The 15,904-nt window shown below is 41.7% G+C and overlaps 1 protein-coding gene across 1 annotated transcript in view; it reads left to right on the top strand.

The window, feature by feature from the left end:
• The window catches only part of WWTR1 (WW domain containing transcription regulator 1), a 120,925-nt gene that overhangs the window by 97,628 nt on the left and 7,393 nt on the right, over window positions 1-15,904 (top strand). Inside the window, exon 3 of the mRNA XM_019532575.1 lies at window positions 5,370-5,575. Within this exon, the coding sequence (XP_019388120.1) occupies window positions 5,370-5,575 (206 nt within the window). The remainder of the gene's footprint in view (window positions 1-5,369; window positions 5,576-15,904) is intronic.

Below are 15,904 nucleotides of genomic sequence, written 5' to 3'. Positions count from 1 at the left end.
AAGTTCAGGTCACCCATGATGACCATGTCCTTTGACCTAACTACCTCCATGAGCTGACTTAAGAATTCCTGGTCTAGCTCTTCCCTCTGGTTGGGTGGTCTGTAGTAGACCCCCACCGTTAAATCTCTTTCCCCTCGACTGCCCTGTATTTTAACCCAGAGCACTTCAGAGTGCCCCTTCTCTGGTTCTTTGCTAATTGATGAGGATGTGTATTCAGGATGTGCAAAAGTATCCATATTTGGCTAAAAGCATAGTAAAACAAAGACAGTGATGCCTCTGTCCCTTCCATATCTGTCATGTTTGGACATACCTCAAGAGTTTGGGCTGGTGAAAAAATGGATGCTTCTAGAGTTGACCATTTGGCTGACCCCCAGTTTTTACAAGGAATCTCGAACTTTTGTCTCTAGTAGGGGTGAGCAATTATTTGCAGACAATTTAATGAGTTTTGGTGAGCAGCTGAGGGTAGCAGATGTGTGCATGCATGCATTCCCCACACCCAAGCTGGGGCTGGGGCTGGTGCCAGAGGAGTAGTGGGAACAAGAGCATAAGCCTGCCCAGGGCTGGCTGACAAGCCTGCATGTCCTCCCCTACCTGAAGCTGGCACTTGCTGGCCACATCCACAGCTTGGGGAGGACAGGGAATGAAACCCGGCCACAGGCGTCTGTGCTGTCCCACCCCACCATCAGGGCTCCTGGCGTGTGTATATGCATCCACACACTCATCCTCCACCCCTGACTCCACGGCTCCCAGGAACCCTGATGAGGGGTGGAGGGATGGCAGGGATGGGGCAGGCTAGGACAGTGCAGAGGCCTGTGGCCAGGCTTCACCCCCCACAGGCAGAAACTGGCCTCTGCTGATGTTGCGGGGGATGCTGGATGGAAACAGTTCTGCCCAGCATCGCTCGGTGACTGAGGCCTGAGCATTGCCCACCCAGGGCCTGCCACATGGTACTGGGTAGGCAGGAAGTGGTACTTGAGAGATGCAGTCCAGGCCTGCAGGCTGTGGACACCATCTGCCAACAGAGACCAGGGCCCAATCATGGCTTGTCTCCCAGGCGTTGTGTGGGACCCTGGGAGGAAACAGCCCCACCCACCCAGCACCATGCGGCAGGCCCTGGGTGAGCTGCGCTTGGGCCCTGGATTCTGCTGGTGCCAAGCTGTGCCAGGCAGGCAGGCAGGGTTGCTTCTGTGCATCATCCCTCCACAGAGGCTTGGAGATGGAGTCCAGCTTCTTGGGCCCTGGGCAGGCTGGACTCCATCTCCCAGGCTGCTGGGGCTGCTTCCACTCAGCATCCCCCCCCATGACAATAGCAGAGGTGAGAGCTGGAGCCACAGCCTACACTAGCTGCCAGCAGAGTTTGAGGTCTGAACACAACTCACCCAGGGCTTGCTGTGTGGTGCTATTGCCTGTGGGCTGGATAAAATCAACTGATGGGCTACATCTGGCCTGTGGACCATATTTTGCCCTCCCCTGGTCTGTGGTCTCAAGGTAGCCTACAGGACCACTTCTGTGTGACCCTGAACTTGCCATCTCTTACTAAAGACCTGTCTAATCAGTGAATCATAGTTCGCAGATCCAGTGTGGGAAGAGCTACCACTGAGGAGATGAGCAGGGACAGAAAGTAGGCAGTCAGGGGTCGCAAGACCAGGGCCCTGTTGCCTCTTTCATTAAAATGCAGTATTGTCCTGTTTTGCATTGTGGGTGTGACTGGTGATGCCACTGTCCAGTCAGAACAAGCAGCAGAAGTGGCAGGAGTGCAGCATATATTGGAGCCAAAGTACTAAGGCACTTAGGCACATTAGTGAGTCACAGCATGAAGCGGAGGCAGTTGTATTTCCTTCCACCCTTTATCTAAGGGAATAAAGGACAAGTGTTATCCCTTCTCATTTCCAGGCCCTTGTGGTATTGGTGGGTAGACTCAGCAAGAGTCACAAAAATCCCAGACACCATCAAAGACCCATTTTTCTCTCCTTATTTTAGAAGCTTTTCCTTCCCCAGTTCAATGCTGTTGGTCTGTTCCTCAACCACAGTGTTCCTGTATAAAAGGCTCTCATAGAACATCCTGCCATCTCTCATACTGAAACTTTCCAAACTTTCCTTTAGGTAAATCACTATGTTAGATGCACTCGATATAAATACTTTATTGTTGGAAGGGGAATGACTGGTTAAATGTTTTTTGATTCTTCACAGTCTATGTAGTACACTCTATTTGTGGCAAGAGGAGTCTTCTATGATTGTTTTATGTTCCTATCGTCAGCATAGTTTCCATGATTCTACCATGTCACGTGAATAAAACTGTTTGAAAGTAGAGGGAAGAAAGCATGGTAGGACCATATTATTTCAGTGCCCCAATTCCCAAGTATAGATTCAGTGGTAACTGGTTTCATTTAGTTAATCTATAAAGGTGCACATCTACCCTGCCTACTTACATATAAGGAGCCAGGATATCCTTTTTAATTCCATGAGAGTAAGAGACTCTCACATTTCCTTTCTCCAGTCCCAAGAAGCCCATCTGAGATGCAATATGGGATTTATGATCCTATGATGGGACATAGGGACTATTGTCCACAGAATTTCCCCCAGCAGGGACAACAGATAGCCGTTTATACGCTTTTAAGTAACACATGCCCGTAATACTGCTTCAATTCAGGCATTAACTCCAAATTTATTCCAGAGATTGGGAGGGTATCCCACCAATAATCTTCTCATAGCTTGGCCCATTTTTGTCATTTACGTTCATTTCTTGGTTTAAAAAGATTTGCACTTAAAAAGAATCTAATATATTGTGAATTTCCTGTAGAAAAATGTTGATTCTGGGCTTGAGTCTCCTTTCCCTTAGGTCGTGAGGCTTGTGTAAGTGTTTGCAGTACCAGGATCCTGGATAGTACCAGATGTATACCCATCTAATTCATTTAATGTCACCTGAGTAATTCCTGATTTTACTTCATTGTAAACGAGCAGAGATTTCCCATCTGGGTCTGAGAAAGATGGTTTGAGGAGAGCTTGTTTCTTGGCAATAATTCCTATTGCTCATTTCATCTTTGTTTTCTACAGTACAGAAAGGCCAGATATTCCTGAAATCAGATGTACATACAAAATAAACTTGCCTTGATCAGAGGCAAGTAGGGAAACTAGTTGTGATTTTATCGTTCCTCATCATAAATACATCAGAGAGAGAAAGAAAATAAAGATGCAAATCCCTGCTGTGTTGGACTCTTTGTCAAGAGTCTTCTGAGATGTAGGGTGTTCTTGTTTGGGCACAGAAGCTTTTTTTTTATTTAAGTGAATCAAATGGAGCACAAGCAGTGGCAGTTCAGTCTTATCTACTTTGCCTCATCTTTGGCTCAGCCCAGTCCCGTAGGGAAGCACCTCTATAGGTAAAGAAGGGGGTACTACAGTCTTTATGCCCAAATCTGCTGAGATTCTCAATTGTGATTGCGTTTTGTGGTATGAATTACATGGTTGGCTGTGGAGCTGTGCTGAGGTGAGTAATTTATTTAATTTAAGTCACTGAATAACCCCTAACTGGCAAAGAATTCTGCTTAGTTTGGTGATTCCTGTGTTTCAACAAAAAGGTTGACATTGATTTAAGTGACAACAAGCCTCTTCTGTTTGAGTAGAAGCATTCAGTGGTTTGCAGTAGATATAAAAAATAAGCGGGGGGAGAATGGGGAATTTGCTTACCTTTCCTCTGCAGAGCTGTACCCCAGAGACAAATGTTTTGAATACTTCAGCAAGGGTGTGGTATTCATGGCTAGTCTCCAAAATTTAATGCTCCTACAGATAAGATTTCAGATGTTAATAAAATGTGTGGTGGAATATATAGATAATCTTTAGAGGACATTAACTATGCAAATACTACATGCATACCCAAGGACCTTGAAAGATTAACAAATCCTTCTGTTGTCTTAAAACAGGCCTACATTAGTCAAGTAATCTCCAATTTATAATATTTTTTTTATTTTTAAATGAACTGTAAATTCAACCTTTAGCTGGCTTAATTGAGTGAATGGTTTTACATTGGGAATTAATTCAGGATATGTTGTTAGTTAAATTTTTAAAAGTCTACAAGGAACCCAGTTCATTTTGGTTGTACTTACTGAAACAAGATGGATTAGGATCATTCTTTCAGGGCAGGGTCACTGGAGGTTGGGTTTGTGCTGATTTTGCTAAAGAAATTAGTATAATTTACCAGCAAATTGTAAATTATGCTGTTTTGCTATTCATAAAAATTCTCATACTGTAAGCACAGATGGCTAACTTTCCACTGACTACAGACCAAAAACAAAACGTCTGAGGCCATTTGGAAAAAAGGGACATTATTTGTTTGAAAGGTACAAAAACATCTGTCAGGAAAAGCTGGCAAAGGCCAGCAGATCTGTTTTGATTTTTATTTCTTTCCTTTTTTATTTATGAAAGTGTTAGAGATTCAGATAAACTTTCTTTGTGCCATATTTATTATTGTTTCACCTGCCTTGAAATATGACCTGCAAGAGATTTGGATGAATAATGGATTGAAAGGCTGTCTGCTTTCACAGTAGCTCTTGTTAATAACTGATATGCTTTGCTGAACTGCTTTTGTAACTTCTAACAGCCAGACTTATGGAAGTGTTATGTGATGAGATCCAATCTCCAATGGAATTTTTATCTAAAGCACTTACATGCTCCTTTTAGTTTAGTATTTGAGCACTTCCCAGTCTTTAATATATTAATCTTTACAACACTTCTCATGAAGTATTGTACAGATGAGCAACAGAGACTAAGCGACTTGCTCAAGGTCATTACTAGCTAAGTAGGAAATTGAACCTACGTTCCCATTCTCAAGGGGGCATCCTAAGTACTGGCTGTTCTTTCTCTTTCTGTTATTAGAAGAGGGGTCTTTGCCATTCAGTGTTGGGGGATAGACAGTGTTATTATAAAGCAGTGAAAATAGCTGGGCCCCTGTCTTTCTACAATAAGCCAATTAGAGCTGTCGATAAAGTAAAAAAAATAAATATTTTCAAATTTCAGCCAGGTCACTATACCCTGTGGACTTGGTTGTGATTATTGAGAAAAATCACGTGAACATTTTACTACATAGCATTAGTTGAGCATTTGAACATATTTTGACTTGAACTGAATTTTTAAAATTTTGAATTTTTGTATTTTTAAAAGACTGTAGATATTAAATCTAGATATTAAATAATTAGCAGTGTCAATTCTCATCAGAATGAGTAGTTGCGATATTAACAACTCTTCTATGTACTGTTAGAATACATTGAATGGAAATGGAGCATATGCCCTGTGTCCTTTGTTTTCTTAAAGTAAAATTCAAATACAGGAACTAACTATACAATAACTAACTGTAACAGTTCTTTTCTTTCCCATAGTAATGAATCATCAGCACCAGCAGCAACTGACATCCAGTACAGCCATTTCCCAGCAAAACCATCCTACTCAGAATCCTCAAGCTGGGTTGCTGAGTATGCCTAATGCACTGACTACCCAACAGCAACAGCAACAGAAGCTGAGGCTCCAAAGAATCCAGATGGAAAGGGAGAGAATTAGGATGCGTCAGGAAGAGCTCCTACGACAGGTATTATGAAAATAGATGCGTTAGTTCTATGATGTGTCTTTGCATGTAGTGACTGCCGTATTTTTTCACAAGCACAATCAGCAGACATTTTCCAGTCAAAAAAGCTGAAATAGAAGACAAACTCCGTGAGTTAATGCACATTTTTTGTTTCTTTTTCACTCTACACTGAACAGAATACAAAATGGCCAGGGAACTTCCAGTCTGGAAAGTTCAGTATAAAGAAAGGTCTGACAATCATAGCTAAATTCATGGCAACTATGTTAGCAGAGAGTAAAGACCAAGCTCTGCTATTATCCGTGTGTAAATCCAGAGAAATTCTCTTCATTTCAGCTGAGCTGCCCTGAATTTATACTTGATTCTGTGAAAGCAGTGCTTTGGGGATAATACTTTTGGCTTGATCCTGGTTTAATTAAGAACAAAGGCAAAATTCCCAAGATTTGTTCATAAAAGTCTGTTTTAGATGTTTTGGTCCTGAATTTTGTAACTGACAGCCTTTTGCCCCCTGATTTACAGTATAGCTCAGAGTTATATCTCATATGAGTAGTTGGTGAGTATTCCAGTGAGTTTGGATGTTTTGTTTATTGTTCTAATTCTTAGGTTTCAGTTTTATGATGACTCGCATGGTACAAAATAGATATGTAGCTTCCTTTACAACACTTTAAGGAAAGAAACAGTTTAAACAATTGCAAAGGATGTGTTTCTTCTGTTAGGGAGTACTCCACTGATGATGTTATGTTTTGAACAGTATATTAATCAGCTTCCTTAGAGACATAAATAACATAAATAACCTGTTTCCCTTAGGAACATAGTGTGAACTAAGTACATTTTATCAAGGATATTGTTGTCATAGTCAGTAACCATGTAAATCCTGCTCCTATAGTACCAAATATCTTTAAAATTGTGCACTCTTACAAAATAAACCTTAGAATTTGTTTTAATTACCATTTCATGTCTAAGCCCTCTTTGCTTTGGGATTTGTGCCCAATCTCATGGTTATTCCAGGGCAACATTTGTTATACTGTATTTAGAAATACAGTATCACATTTCATGGCTGCACATAGAAGTATGTTTTCTGTTTAGCATAATGACAACAATTGGCCGAATTTTTATGGTGGTTTATTAGGGTACAATAAACTGCAGTGGTGTGTGTGGGGCATGTGCAACTCACTACCACAATACAGATGGAAATTCTTATTTTGGATATTAGATATTTCTTTCTAGTGATTGACAGTAGTAAAGAAGAGAAGAAACTAAAATCCCAGATGTCCTGAGATAAATTAACAAGGGAAGATTGTATTAGTGATGATGATAGAGTGGAACATTTTAGAACATGTGTGGGGAGCAAAGTGGGGAAGAGTTACTAAGGCTATGCAGCCTTTTAGGACAGGAACAGTTTTGGATTATCAGGGCAGATGTTACCAGAAAAGGATGTTTGGCCATGAAGTACCTATTTTCCTTTAGGGCAGATAGTTTCCTCAAAGCCAAAAATTAATAGCAAACAGAGTGTGTTTCTCACTGTAGTTGTGTATGCTTGCTATGTTAACAAGTATTATTTTTGCTCTTGTTTTTTAAAGTTCCATCTCAGTAGAACTATTGCAAAGAAATCTGAGCAATCATAGAAATGACAAAGTAACCTGCATACTCTCTGTTCTGTTAGGCAAACCCACCATTTTTACATCTTCGTACTGGTCTTTTACTTCTAATAAATATAAAGAACTTCTTCTCTAAGGCTGATACTTGTACTCCAATTGTCACTAGAAGGCAATTGCCTTGACACACAAATCTTTTGCCTAAATTGGCCTTTCATGCCTCAGACATATCCTTTTGATGCTGCAAATCTTTGTGTAACAGGCAATGAGGAATCATATTGTGCTTCATTACAAGTGACTAGAGGCTACTTGTGAGTGCAAGAATGAAGCATGAAGTGCAGTTCTCGAAGCTGAGCAGTAGTTTCAAGCCCCAGGCATGCCTACTCCCTTGCTTTCAAGAACTCAGGATATAACAGGGGCTCAGGGTGTGTGGGTGAAGAATGGGCATGTCTGGTATGGGTTTAATCATAATCCCCATCAGGCTAATAAAGTACTTAGCTATGTTTACCCCTCTTGGGCTCTATTCCTGCTGCTAGGCAGGAGTAAATTGTTGGCAGTGAAACAGCATTACCATTAGTGTAGGATCCAGTTTCCCTGCCCTGCTGACCGCATTTTACCTCAAATGAATATGCACAGCTTTTTATACTGGGGCTGTGCTGACCAAATCACGCCCAGACAGACCCTGTACATAGACTTCAGCCGCACTGCATAGTATTTACAGTAGGGTGGCATAGTGAGGAAAGTTCGTAGTCTTGGGCCTTTGCTTTGACGGGAAATATATTTTTTTCTCCTCCTTTTTCTCCCCTGTTAATAAAGAAAGGAAAAGAAAAAGTTATCTCTGTACTCATGCCTGTAACAGGAACTTCATGAACTTCCTGTCAGCAACTTGAGCAGAATGGAGGCCTTAGCAGGATGACAGAGTATAGTAAATGTGTGAGGGACTTCATTGTTAAAAGATTGTTATTCCTACCCTAATCCTTCACTGCTGCTTTTGCTTTTTTTAATGCAACCTGTCTAAAGAAAAATGCTGAGTAAGTGCGCTCACTTGCTGCTAAGCGACTAAAATGAGGTGAAGAGGTTTTGGGTGAAAGGGCAGCTCTTTTGGCAGGTCTCTCAAATCTCTTTTCAGCTTGACAGCAGCTGCTGGCTGCCTGGCTCTCTGCAGTCATTCCTGACCCTGCAGCTGCTCTGCTGGAGAGACACACCCAGCAGTGAAGGAATACACAGTTGAGGGAGCTTTCTGGTTAGAGGTTTTTCTTCTTTGTCCTCCTCTTTATTTCAGTAGCTGAAGGATAGTGTTTGAAAAAGTGAAGAGCCTCTTTCCTGCAGCAGTGGGAGGTGAAGCCGAATGGTTGACGTTAAAGAAGGGCTCTTTGTTTCTTAAAGCAGAACATGACTAAGCTTTCATTTAAATCTTGCCTTGCTTGTCTTGTCATGCTAGAAGCATTTTGTTTGCCCAGTGTCCTTCCGGCTAATTTTTTGTCAGTTTTGTAGAGGAAAAATAACAAACTAGATTCTCAAATGCCCTTTGGAAATGGACTTTGTTAGGGGAGTTCTTTGTGAGAAAGCTCTCAAAGAGTTGCATGAAGAATGCTTCATTTCTACTCACCCTTTATGTGCTAAATAGTTGCATGAGTCTTGAAGAAAAAATAACAAACCAAACAAATCTGTATACCTTCTTAAGAAGAGCAGGGGAAACTAAGCAAAGGCAGCTGTAAGGTAGATCCCAGATGCCACTTTCCTGGGTGCAGAAGGCCAGATGGAGTTTTGCAGTTTTAACACAAGAAACGGAAAGATAAAGGTACTGTGAACAAGATGGAATTTATGGGTGTGAGGGAAGATCCAGGTAAAGAACTAGTATTTTTGTCCTTGTGAAATGGGACAAAACAGGCAATGGTCTGCCATAGCCCTGAGATTGCAGCAATGCCCTGAAGGCATTTCCCTCCCTGATTCCCTTTGCAGAGGGAATCAGCCCTGTGCCTTGAAATCGCACATTAGCCCTGTGCCTTGAAATCGCAGCCAGCATCTAATTCCTCAGTTGTCTGTCCTAAGTGAGAGGACTTGCAGAAGAATTGTAGAAACCAGGAACTTAAAAGCAAGTCTTTTCCTCTGTTCTGAAAGGACAGCCTGGCAGCTGAACATGTGTGGTGAGGTATTGCTCAGCCAGGAAAGGTTTCAGGAAATGCGACAATGGATTTCTAGAATCCTTTGGCACAGAGTTAAAAACAGGTTTGCATCAGGAGTGTGTTCAGGGATGGTGAATAATTCAACATGCTGCAGCTCTTTGAAGCCTTTTAACTTGTTGGCAGCATTACCAAGTCCCCACTAAAGAAGCAGGCATTTTAACACTGTTGTGATGTCAAAATATTGCATTTATTTTTCCTTTTTGTTTCTACTGACTCCTTACCCCTTTGACTTATTGACAACATCGACCACAAAGTCGAGCAGATTTATTATGGTTATGAAAAGTTCTCTGAAGTAATTGCTAAAGATTGCTAGTGTTAGCCAGCAGGAGGCACTGCTTCTACCAGATGGCTTGGAACTGGCTAAGATAAGTGAAGACTTGAGTGCCATTTTTCTATCAGCCCCTTCAAACTAAGGCTAGACTGTAGCCTGTAGCAGACGTTATATTTAAGATGTGATTAACCAGTTAACCACATTTTAAAGTGTGGTTTTAACCTGGCCACATGTTCAGGCAATGAATGGTATAATAAATCTTGTGTAATAATTTCATGGATTTCATAGACATTAGGGCTGGAAGGGACCTCGGAAGCGAGTCCAGCCCCCTACCCCATGGACAGGAAGTCAGCAGGAGTCATAAGATCCCAGCAAGATAAACATCCAAATGTCTCTTGAAGGCGTTCTCTTGAACCACCTCCGGTGGCGGGCAATTCCCGACCTTGGGGCAGCAACTTTGTGGCTGATTTTCCATCATGCCTTTAATAGAACATGTGGCCAGAGGGGTCCCCACCAGCTGCCAATCATCCAGTCATCCACATGATCGAGAGTGTACTGAGCAATTCTGCTCATGATCGTTGGTCAGCTCCAGCAACTACTTTGGGCTTCATTCAGCCTCCCCTGTGGGTTCTAGGGGCCAGCCGGCAACCAGCTGATTGTCAGGCACCTTGCCTGGGCTCCCTCTGCACTGGCAAGTATGGTACAATAGAGATTGATCCCCAGTCTAAAAACGGATGCCCCTGGGATATGACAGGAAGTACAGTTGTTAGGATTGCAAATTAGATCCCAGTGTGCCTTCAAACAAATGTCTGTCAGCAACCTGAGACTGATCCTGAATCAAGAGCTTTCTCTCAACTCTGGTGTTCCTGTCTTGATCACTGCTGTATTTGTTCCCAAGGAAGAAGGAAGTCTAACATTTGTAGAAATGCTAGAACATTGTAAGGAGCCCTCAGCACATTCCCAGCACTGTACAGCAGAGTTGGACCAGACCATACAATACAGAAGCCAATGGGAAGAGTACACATTAAATGGTATAGCTGTAGCCACCACTTTTCCAGCATTTCTGAGGGCATTGTGTCTGTTCCAGACCCAATGGCCCCAGGGTTTGTTGTTGGTTCACCTGGAAAATGCACATCCTTGGCCTAACTCAGGATGCTGCCTGCAGAATTTTGTTCTTCCAAGGCATAAACGATACAGTAAGTTGATACTGCAAGTCAGTATGCAGCACGTGGAAATAAGGTTACAGGGGCTGCTGTGCTATTTCCTGTTTGAAAGTAGATCAGATAACTTTGATAAATGTACCTCCCCTTGCAACAAAGACAAGGCAGGGCTCAGGTTTTGTATATAGCCATGGGAATCTTCATTTAGGATACTGGAAGCTTTCTAGCTCACACATTGTCATGTTATGCATGGTCTGTCTAAATCCTGAACTAGATTAAGTAACCCTGGAATGGATTACTGAGTATGCTATAGGTATCACTCTAGGAAGAGTGAAAGAACAGAGTCATGAGTCCAGATATGTATCTGACTATCCCAATAAACTTGGGCACAAATCTGTCCTAGTTGGACCAGTCACTGGCTTGGCACCACATTTTTCAGAGATCAGTATCTGAATTCCCTGGCTGATAAGTGACAGTACCAGTGCAGCTTCATGTCAGACAGCAGCCAGGCATCATTTAGTATTCCAGGTACGTGTTGTGAAGCTTGCTGAAACTTGTGCAGGAGCTGAGAGTCTATTGCACAGGAGAAAATGGGCTTTTGACAACCCTGTTTTATTTGTGGGAGGCTGCCCAAGCAAGTTGACTAAGAGACCCAGAACTAGGAGCAATGACTGGCCCCTGCCTAGGTTCAAGAGATGTAAAGGCATGTGAGGTCCAAAAATTGGCTCAGTTTGCAGCAAATTAGTTTCTGTCCAGAAAGCAGGATTGTAAGGTGCCTGATTGTAACAGCAGGGGACAGCAACGTGGCGGTAGTGTTGGGAGCTAGCTGGCTTATCTGTATAGTTTGAGAGCACAGAATTAGTAGCACAATATCATTCTTTGCATAACTGTGATTACTGAGTTTATATGAATAACCTGACACCTCATCTGTTTCATAATGAGTTTACTTGGCTTACATTGACAGCCTCTCTGTCTTCAGCTGTTGGAGTCCAGCAATCTGTACAGATGCCTCATGCTCACATTAGACTTTGTTGTTTGTCTTTTATTTTGATCCCTTCGAGTTCCCTTAGTGAACAGGTGATCTCATGTGGTTACACACCATATCCCTGGAGACCACAACATAGAAAAAAGCAAAAACAAGGGGAAGTTATTTGGTGTATGAGAGAGGCAGTACAGGTTTCAGTGGAGAAAAAGGGCCCCTCAATATTCCTAGGAGAAGTTAATTAGAAAGTTTTCCAAATAAAGAAAGGATATGTGTCATCATTCTCCATTTAAACCCAGTTCCATAGAAATGTACAAATTGTTGAAAATCTTACTTGTAGACACGTTTCCTCATGCGCCTCCTGTCTGTTGTTTGATTTAATGCAATTCTTCTATGATGACCTCGGGAGTAAAAGCATGACTTCCCAAGTAATGGAACTTACTAGCCACAAAAACAGGAATGTTTTTGGCAGTCTACTGAGAACTTTTATGGAATATTAATTACTAGGAATAGGGTAGATAAAAAACAATAATTTTTTTTTAAATAAAACAATTGGATTTTATTTAAATCAATTTTTTTATTTAATCACTTTAAAAAAATTTTTTGTTGATGCTTTAAAAAAACCATACAAAGAAAGTTTTGATTTAAGATACATTAAAGTGCAAAGATACGGAATAGGGATTATAACTTCTTGTGGCTTGGGGTGAGGGGTGTCAGAAGGATGGGGGTGCTGTGGCTTGGGGGTGAGGGGTACTAGCAGGATGGGAGTGCTGTGGCTTGGGGGTGAGGGGCACCAGCAGGGCCTGGGAGCCAGGGGACTGTGTCCGGCACCAGCAGCGCCAGGGGGGTATGGGTCTGGACAAGCCATCAATCTTAACAAATGAGTCCCAGTATGAAAAAGGTTAAGGCCCACTAATATAAAGCGCACTGCAATTAACTTAATTTCATTCTGGGAATTGAAAAACTGGCATGGCAGGCAGCAGGGAAATGGCCAAAGTTAAAATGTCACATCTTTCTTTTCACTTTCTACCATTCTGCTAATTCAGGGAGTGGAGGAGATGCTTCCAGAACAGTGACATAAGTCAGAGCCAGTGAAGTTAAAATACGTTGGTAATTATTAATAATTGTTACCTTGCTAGTGAAGAGTCCAGATGACCAGTGCTACTGGAAGAGTATACTGCAGTTACAGTAAAATGCCAGATTCTGCCTTCCAAGTTCAACTGACCTGGGTTTTAATAGGATTTATATGCATGTCAAAGATTTAATCTTAAGCAAAGAGAGCATTTAGCTTCATGGGAAGAGAATTGTAAAGCACGATCAGGTGATTTTAGGCTTCCTAGAAAACAGCAACAAACTTAGTAAACAACAGTTTAAACCACCAGTGAACCTCAGTGTAATCTTCACTGACTCTGCATCCTGAAACACCAGTAAAGATGCATCTCAGGGGAAAGATGCTCAAAATATTCTGTTATACCATATCGTGTTTGTGGTAGTATCCTACTTATTAAACAGTACTAATTTTATCTTTTCATAAAAGCTGATTCTTTGCTAATCTGATTTCAAAATTGATGCTACAAGCGCATTAAAAAAGTCAAATACTTTCCTATTAAAGATTGTGTACATGGCTTAAATTTGTTGAGTACAAAAAGGTTCTAGAGGGTTTGCAGAAATGGTTGTTTTAATTCCCTTAAGAAACATTTTAGTAAATGAATGAACTAGGTAGACAAGTGAAACAGCTTTATTCTTTTTTACACTTCTAAATAGGTCAAGTACTATTTTGTTGGGTTGTGCGAAATTTTGCCGGGTGCTTCATTTTAACATGCTTCAACTCGTTTTAAGCTTGAAACCGTGAAAACGAAAGTCTTCAAAACAGCCTTGAAATAAAACAAGGGCAGTCAGAACATTTAGAAAGTTTTGAAATGTTTCAAGTATCGAAGCTGGGCTTGCTTGCAGGGAAACAGAAACTAAGGAGAGGGAGGGGGAGTAGGGGGAATGCTCTGTTATTGACGTGTATCTGGCCAGTGATTGTGATCCTTCCCTGAGGTCCCTTCCAATCCCAGTGCTCTGGGGGAGGGATAGAAAAGCAGCTGTGCCTTAACACACACACATAGTCACACATCATGAGTTCTGCTTGTCAGCAGGTTGAGGTGCAGTTTCCCAGAAATCCCTGCACCTGTCTCCTTGAAATTTGGAAGACTTCATAGCCTCAGAAGAGGCTACCATTCCTGCTGTTTTCAGCCAAATCTGCCAAGAAATGACAAAGTTATAGGCAGTTTCGTGTATCCCAGTTATAGCCTATGGGTGAAATATCAAAACAGTGTTGAAACAGTTTCGATTAAACAAAATGGAACAGTGCTTCAAAATTAAACAAAACTCGAAATGAAACACTGTCCCGTTGAAACGGAAGTCTAAATGAAACACTGCCATTTAGCACAGCCCTACTATTTTGGAACATCCTTCAAGGAATTCTATTAATTATATTAATTCATTTTGCCACTAGATGTCACTGCTGTTCCATGGAGATGCAGCTGCAAATGTATTTCTCTGGATTTCTCTTTAAAAAGGATAAGTTTAGAAGCAAATTTAAGGTGTTTCCTTTTGCTCTAAGCAAATATCTTCTTCCCAAGGGCATGAAACAAATCACTAAGCTACAGGTTAACAGTTGTTCGTATTAGAGATTGTTGGATTAAATTCCTGGTCCCAGAGTATTATAGGTTTTTGGGCCAGATGCAAATCGTGAACCTAGGTGGAATTTAGACTCCTTACTCATCAAAAAAAAAAGTCTGGATTGGCTCTACTTCAGCAGCCACAAAACTCCATGGGGTCTACAGATTATTAGCTGTTTCATATAATCCTGAAAATTTGGCCCAAAGTATCATTTTAGGCCTACATGTATACTTCAGAAACAATCCAGATTGGCACCTAATTCTCACCTGAGTGCCACTGTGATTTGGATTAGTACTGGGAGGCATCAGAATAGTATATGCACTTAATTCTAAACCATGATTAGCTAAAAAACAGTGCCCAGGGATGTGGGCTACAGAGTCATATGCCCTCGCACTCTCCAGGAAGCTGGGAGATGTGGATTAAGCTGAGGATGGCTTGGAAACTGCATCTAGAGTTCTAGACTTGTAACTACTACACTACTGGTTAAAAAATTGGTATCACACCCTTGCACATTAGAGAAGGAACATGGAGTGCTGTGCCTTAGACTGATCCCAATGCTCCTGTCAGAAAGCTACATATTTTGTGGGTGGTCTGGATCCCAAAACAGTGGAGGCACCTAAAGTGCAACCAAGAAGTAGCTGACTTAGACACCCCCTTGTTCCTAATAATTCTTGATGGCTAGCATAGGAGCCTTTCTGTACAGGACTGGGTGTTTTGGATTGCCCTGGGGAGTTGTCAGATTCTCCTCACTCACTGTATTCTAGGTGTCTGACCCTTTTGATTTATATCACCTTCCCAGGGCAAGTCACCTACATTTTACACATTACAATGGACAAGTAAGCAGCTGCAAAGTCCATTTGGATCTGGCCCCTACCTACGTTGTTGCCTGCAATCAGATATTTCTAATATAATAAAAAACTGTACCTAGTAGCAATCCACATATTTTTAGCACCTGATTCTTATCTCTCTTATACCTGTGTAAATCTGGAGTCTCTCCAGTTAGTGTAGTTACACTGTTAGGAAACAAATAAATGTATGTTAAATCAGAGTCCATTCCAGACAGTTTAAAGATTATTGCTGAATTAAACCATGTCTCAAAGGTTTTGGCCACACTGCAATGTTTATACAAGATAGAACTCGAGTGTTGTCCCTAACTGAAGTCCTGTCCGCACATAAAGCGCCTTTATTTGAGAGTGGTGGTACTCTTAATTTGAGTTTGTGGAGCCCTGAGGGTGGCAAAGATTATAGTTTGAGTTAGCACTTCAAGTCAGCTGCTCACACAATCAACCCTTGCTGCTAATCCCATCACTGCACAATAGCTCAATCGCTATTTCGGCTCCACTGTTATTTTGTAGTAGAGCCAATCTCACTCAAACTAGGCTAAGCCCTTGTCTACTTTACAAAATTCAGTCAGCAGCACTGTACCAACTAGAGGTGAGAAAAGGGCTATAGGCTGTACAGGAGGGACAGGATA

Source organism: Crocodylus porosus, unplaced genomic scaffold (assembly GCF_001723895.1).
Source record: "Crocodylus porosus isolate Cpor-Errol unplaced genomic scaffold, CroPor_comp1, whole genome shotgun sequence".
In the NCBI taxonomy this organism is placed as follows: domain Eukaryota; kingdom Metazoa; phylum Chordata; order Crocodylia; family Crocodylidae; genus Crocodylus; species Crocodylus porosus.
This window is presented reverse-complemented; position numbering and strand designations above follow the sequence as displayed.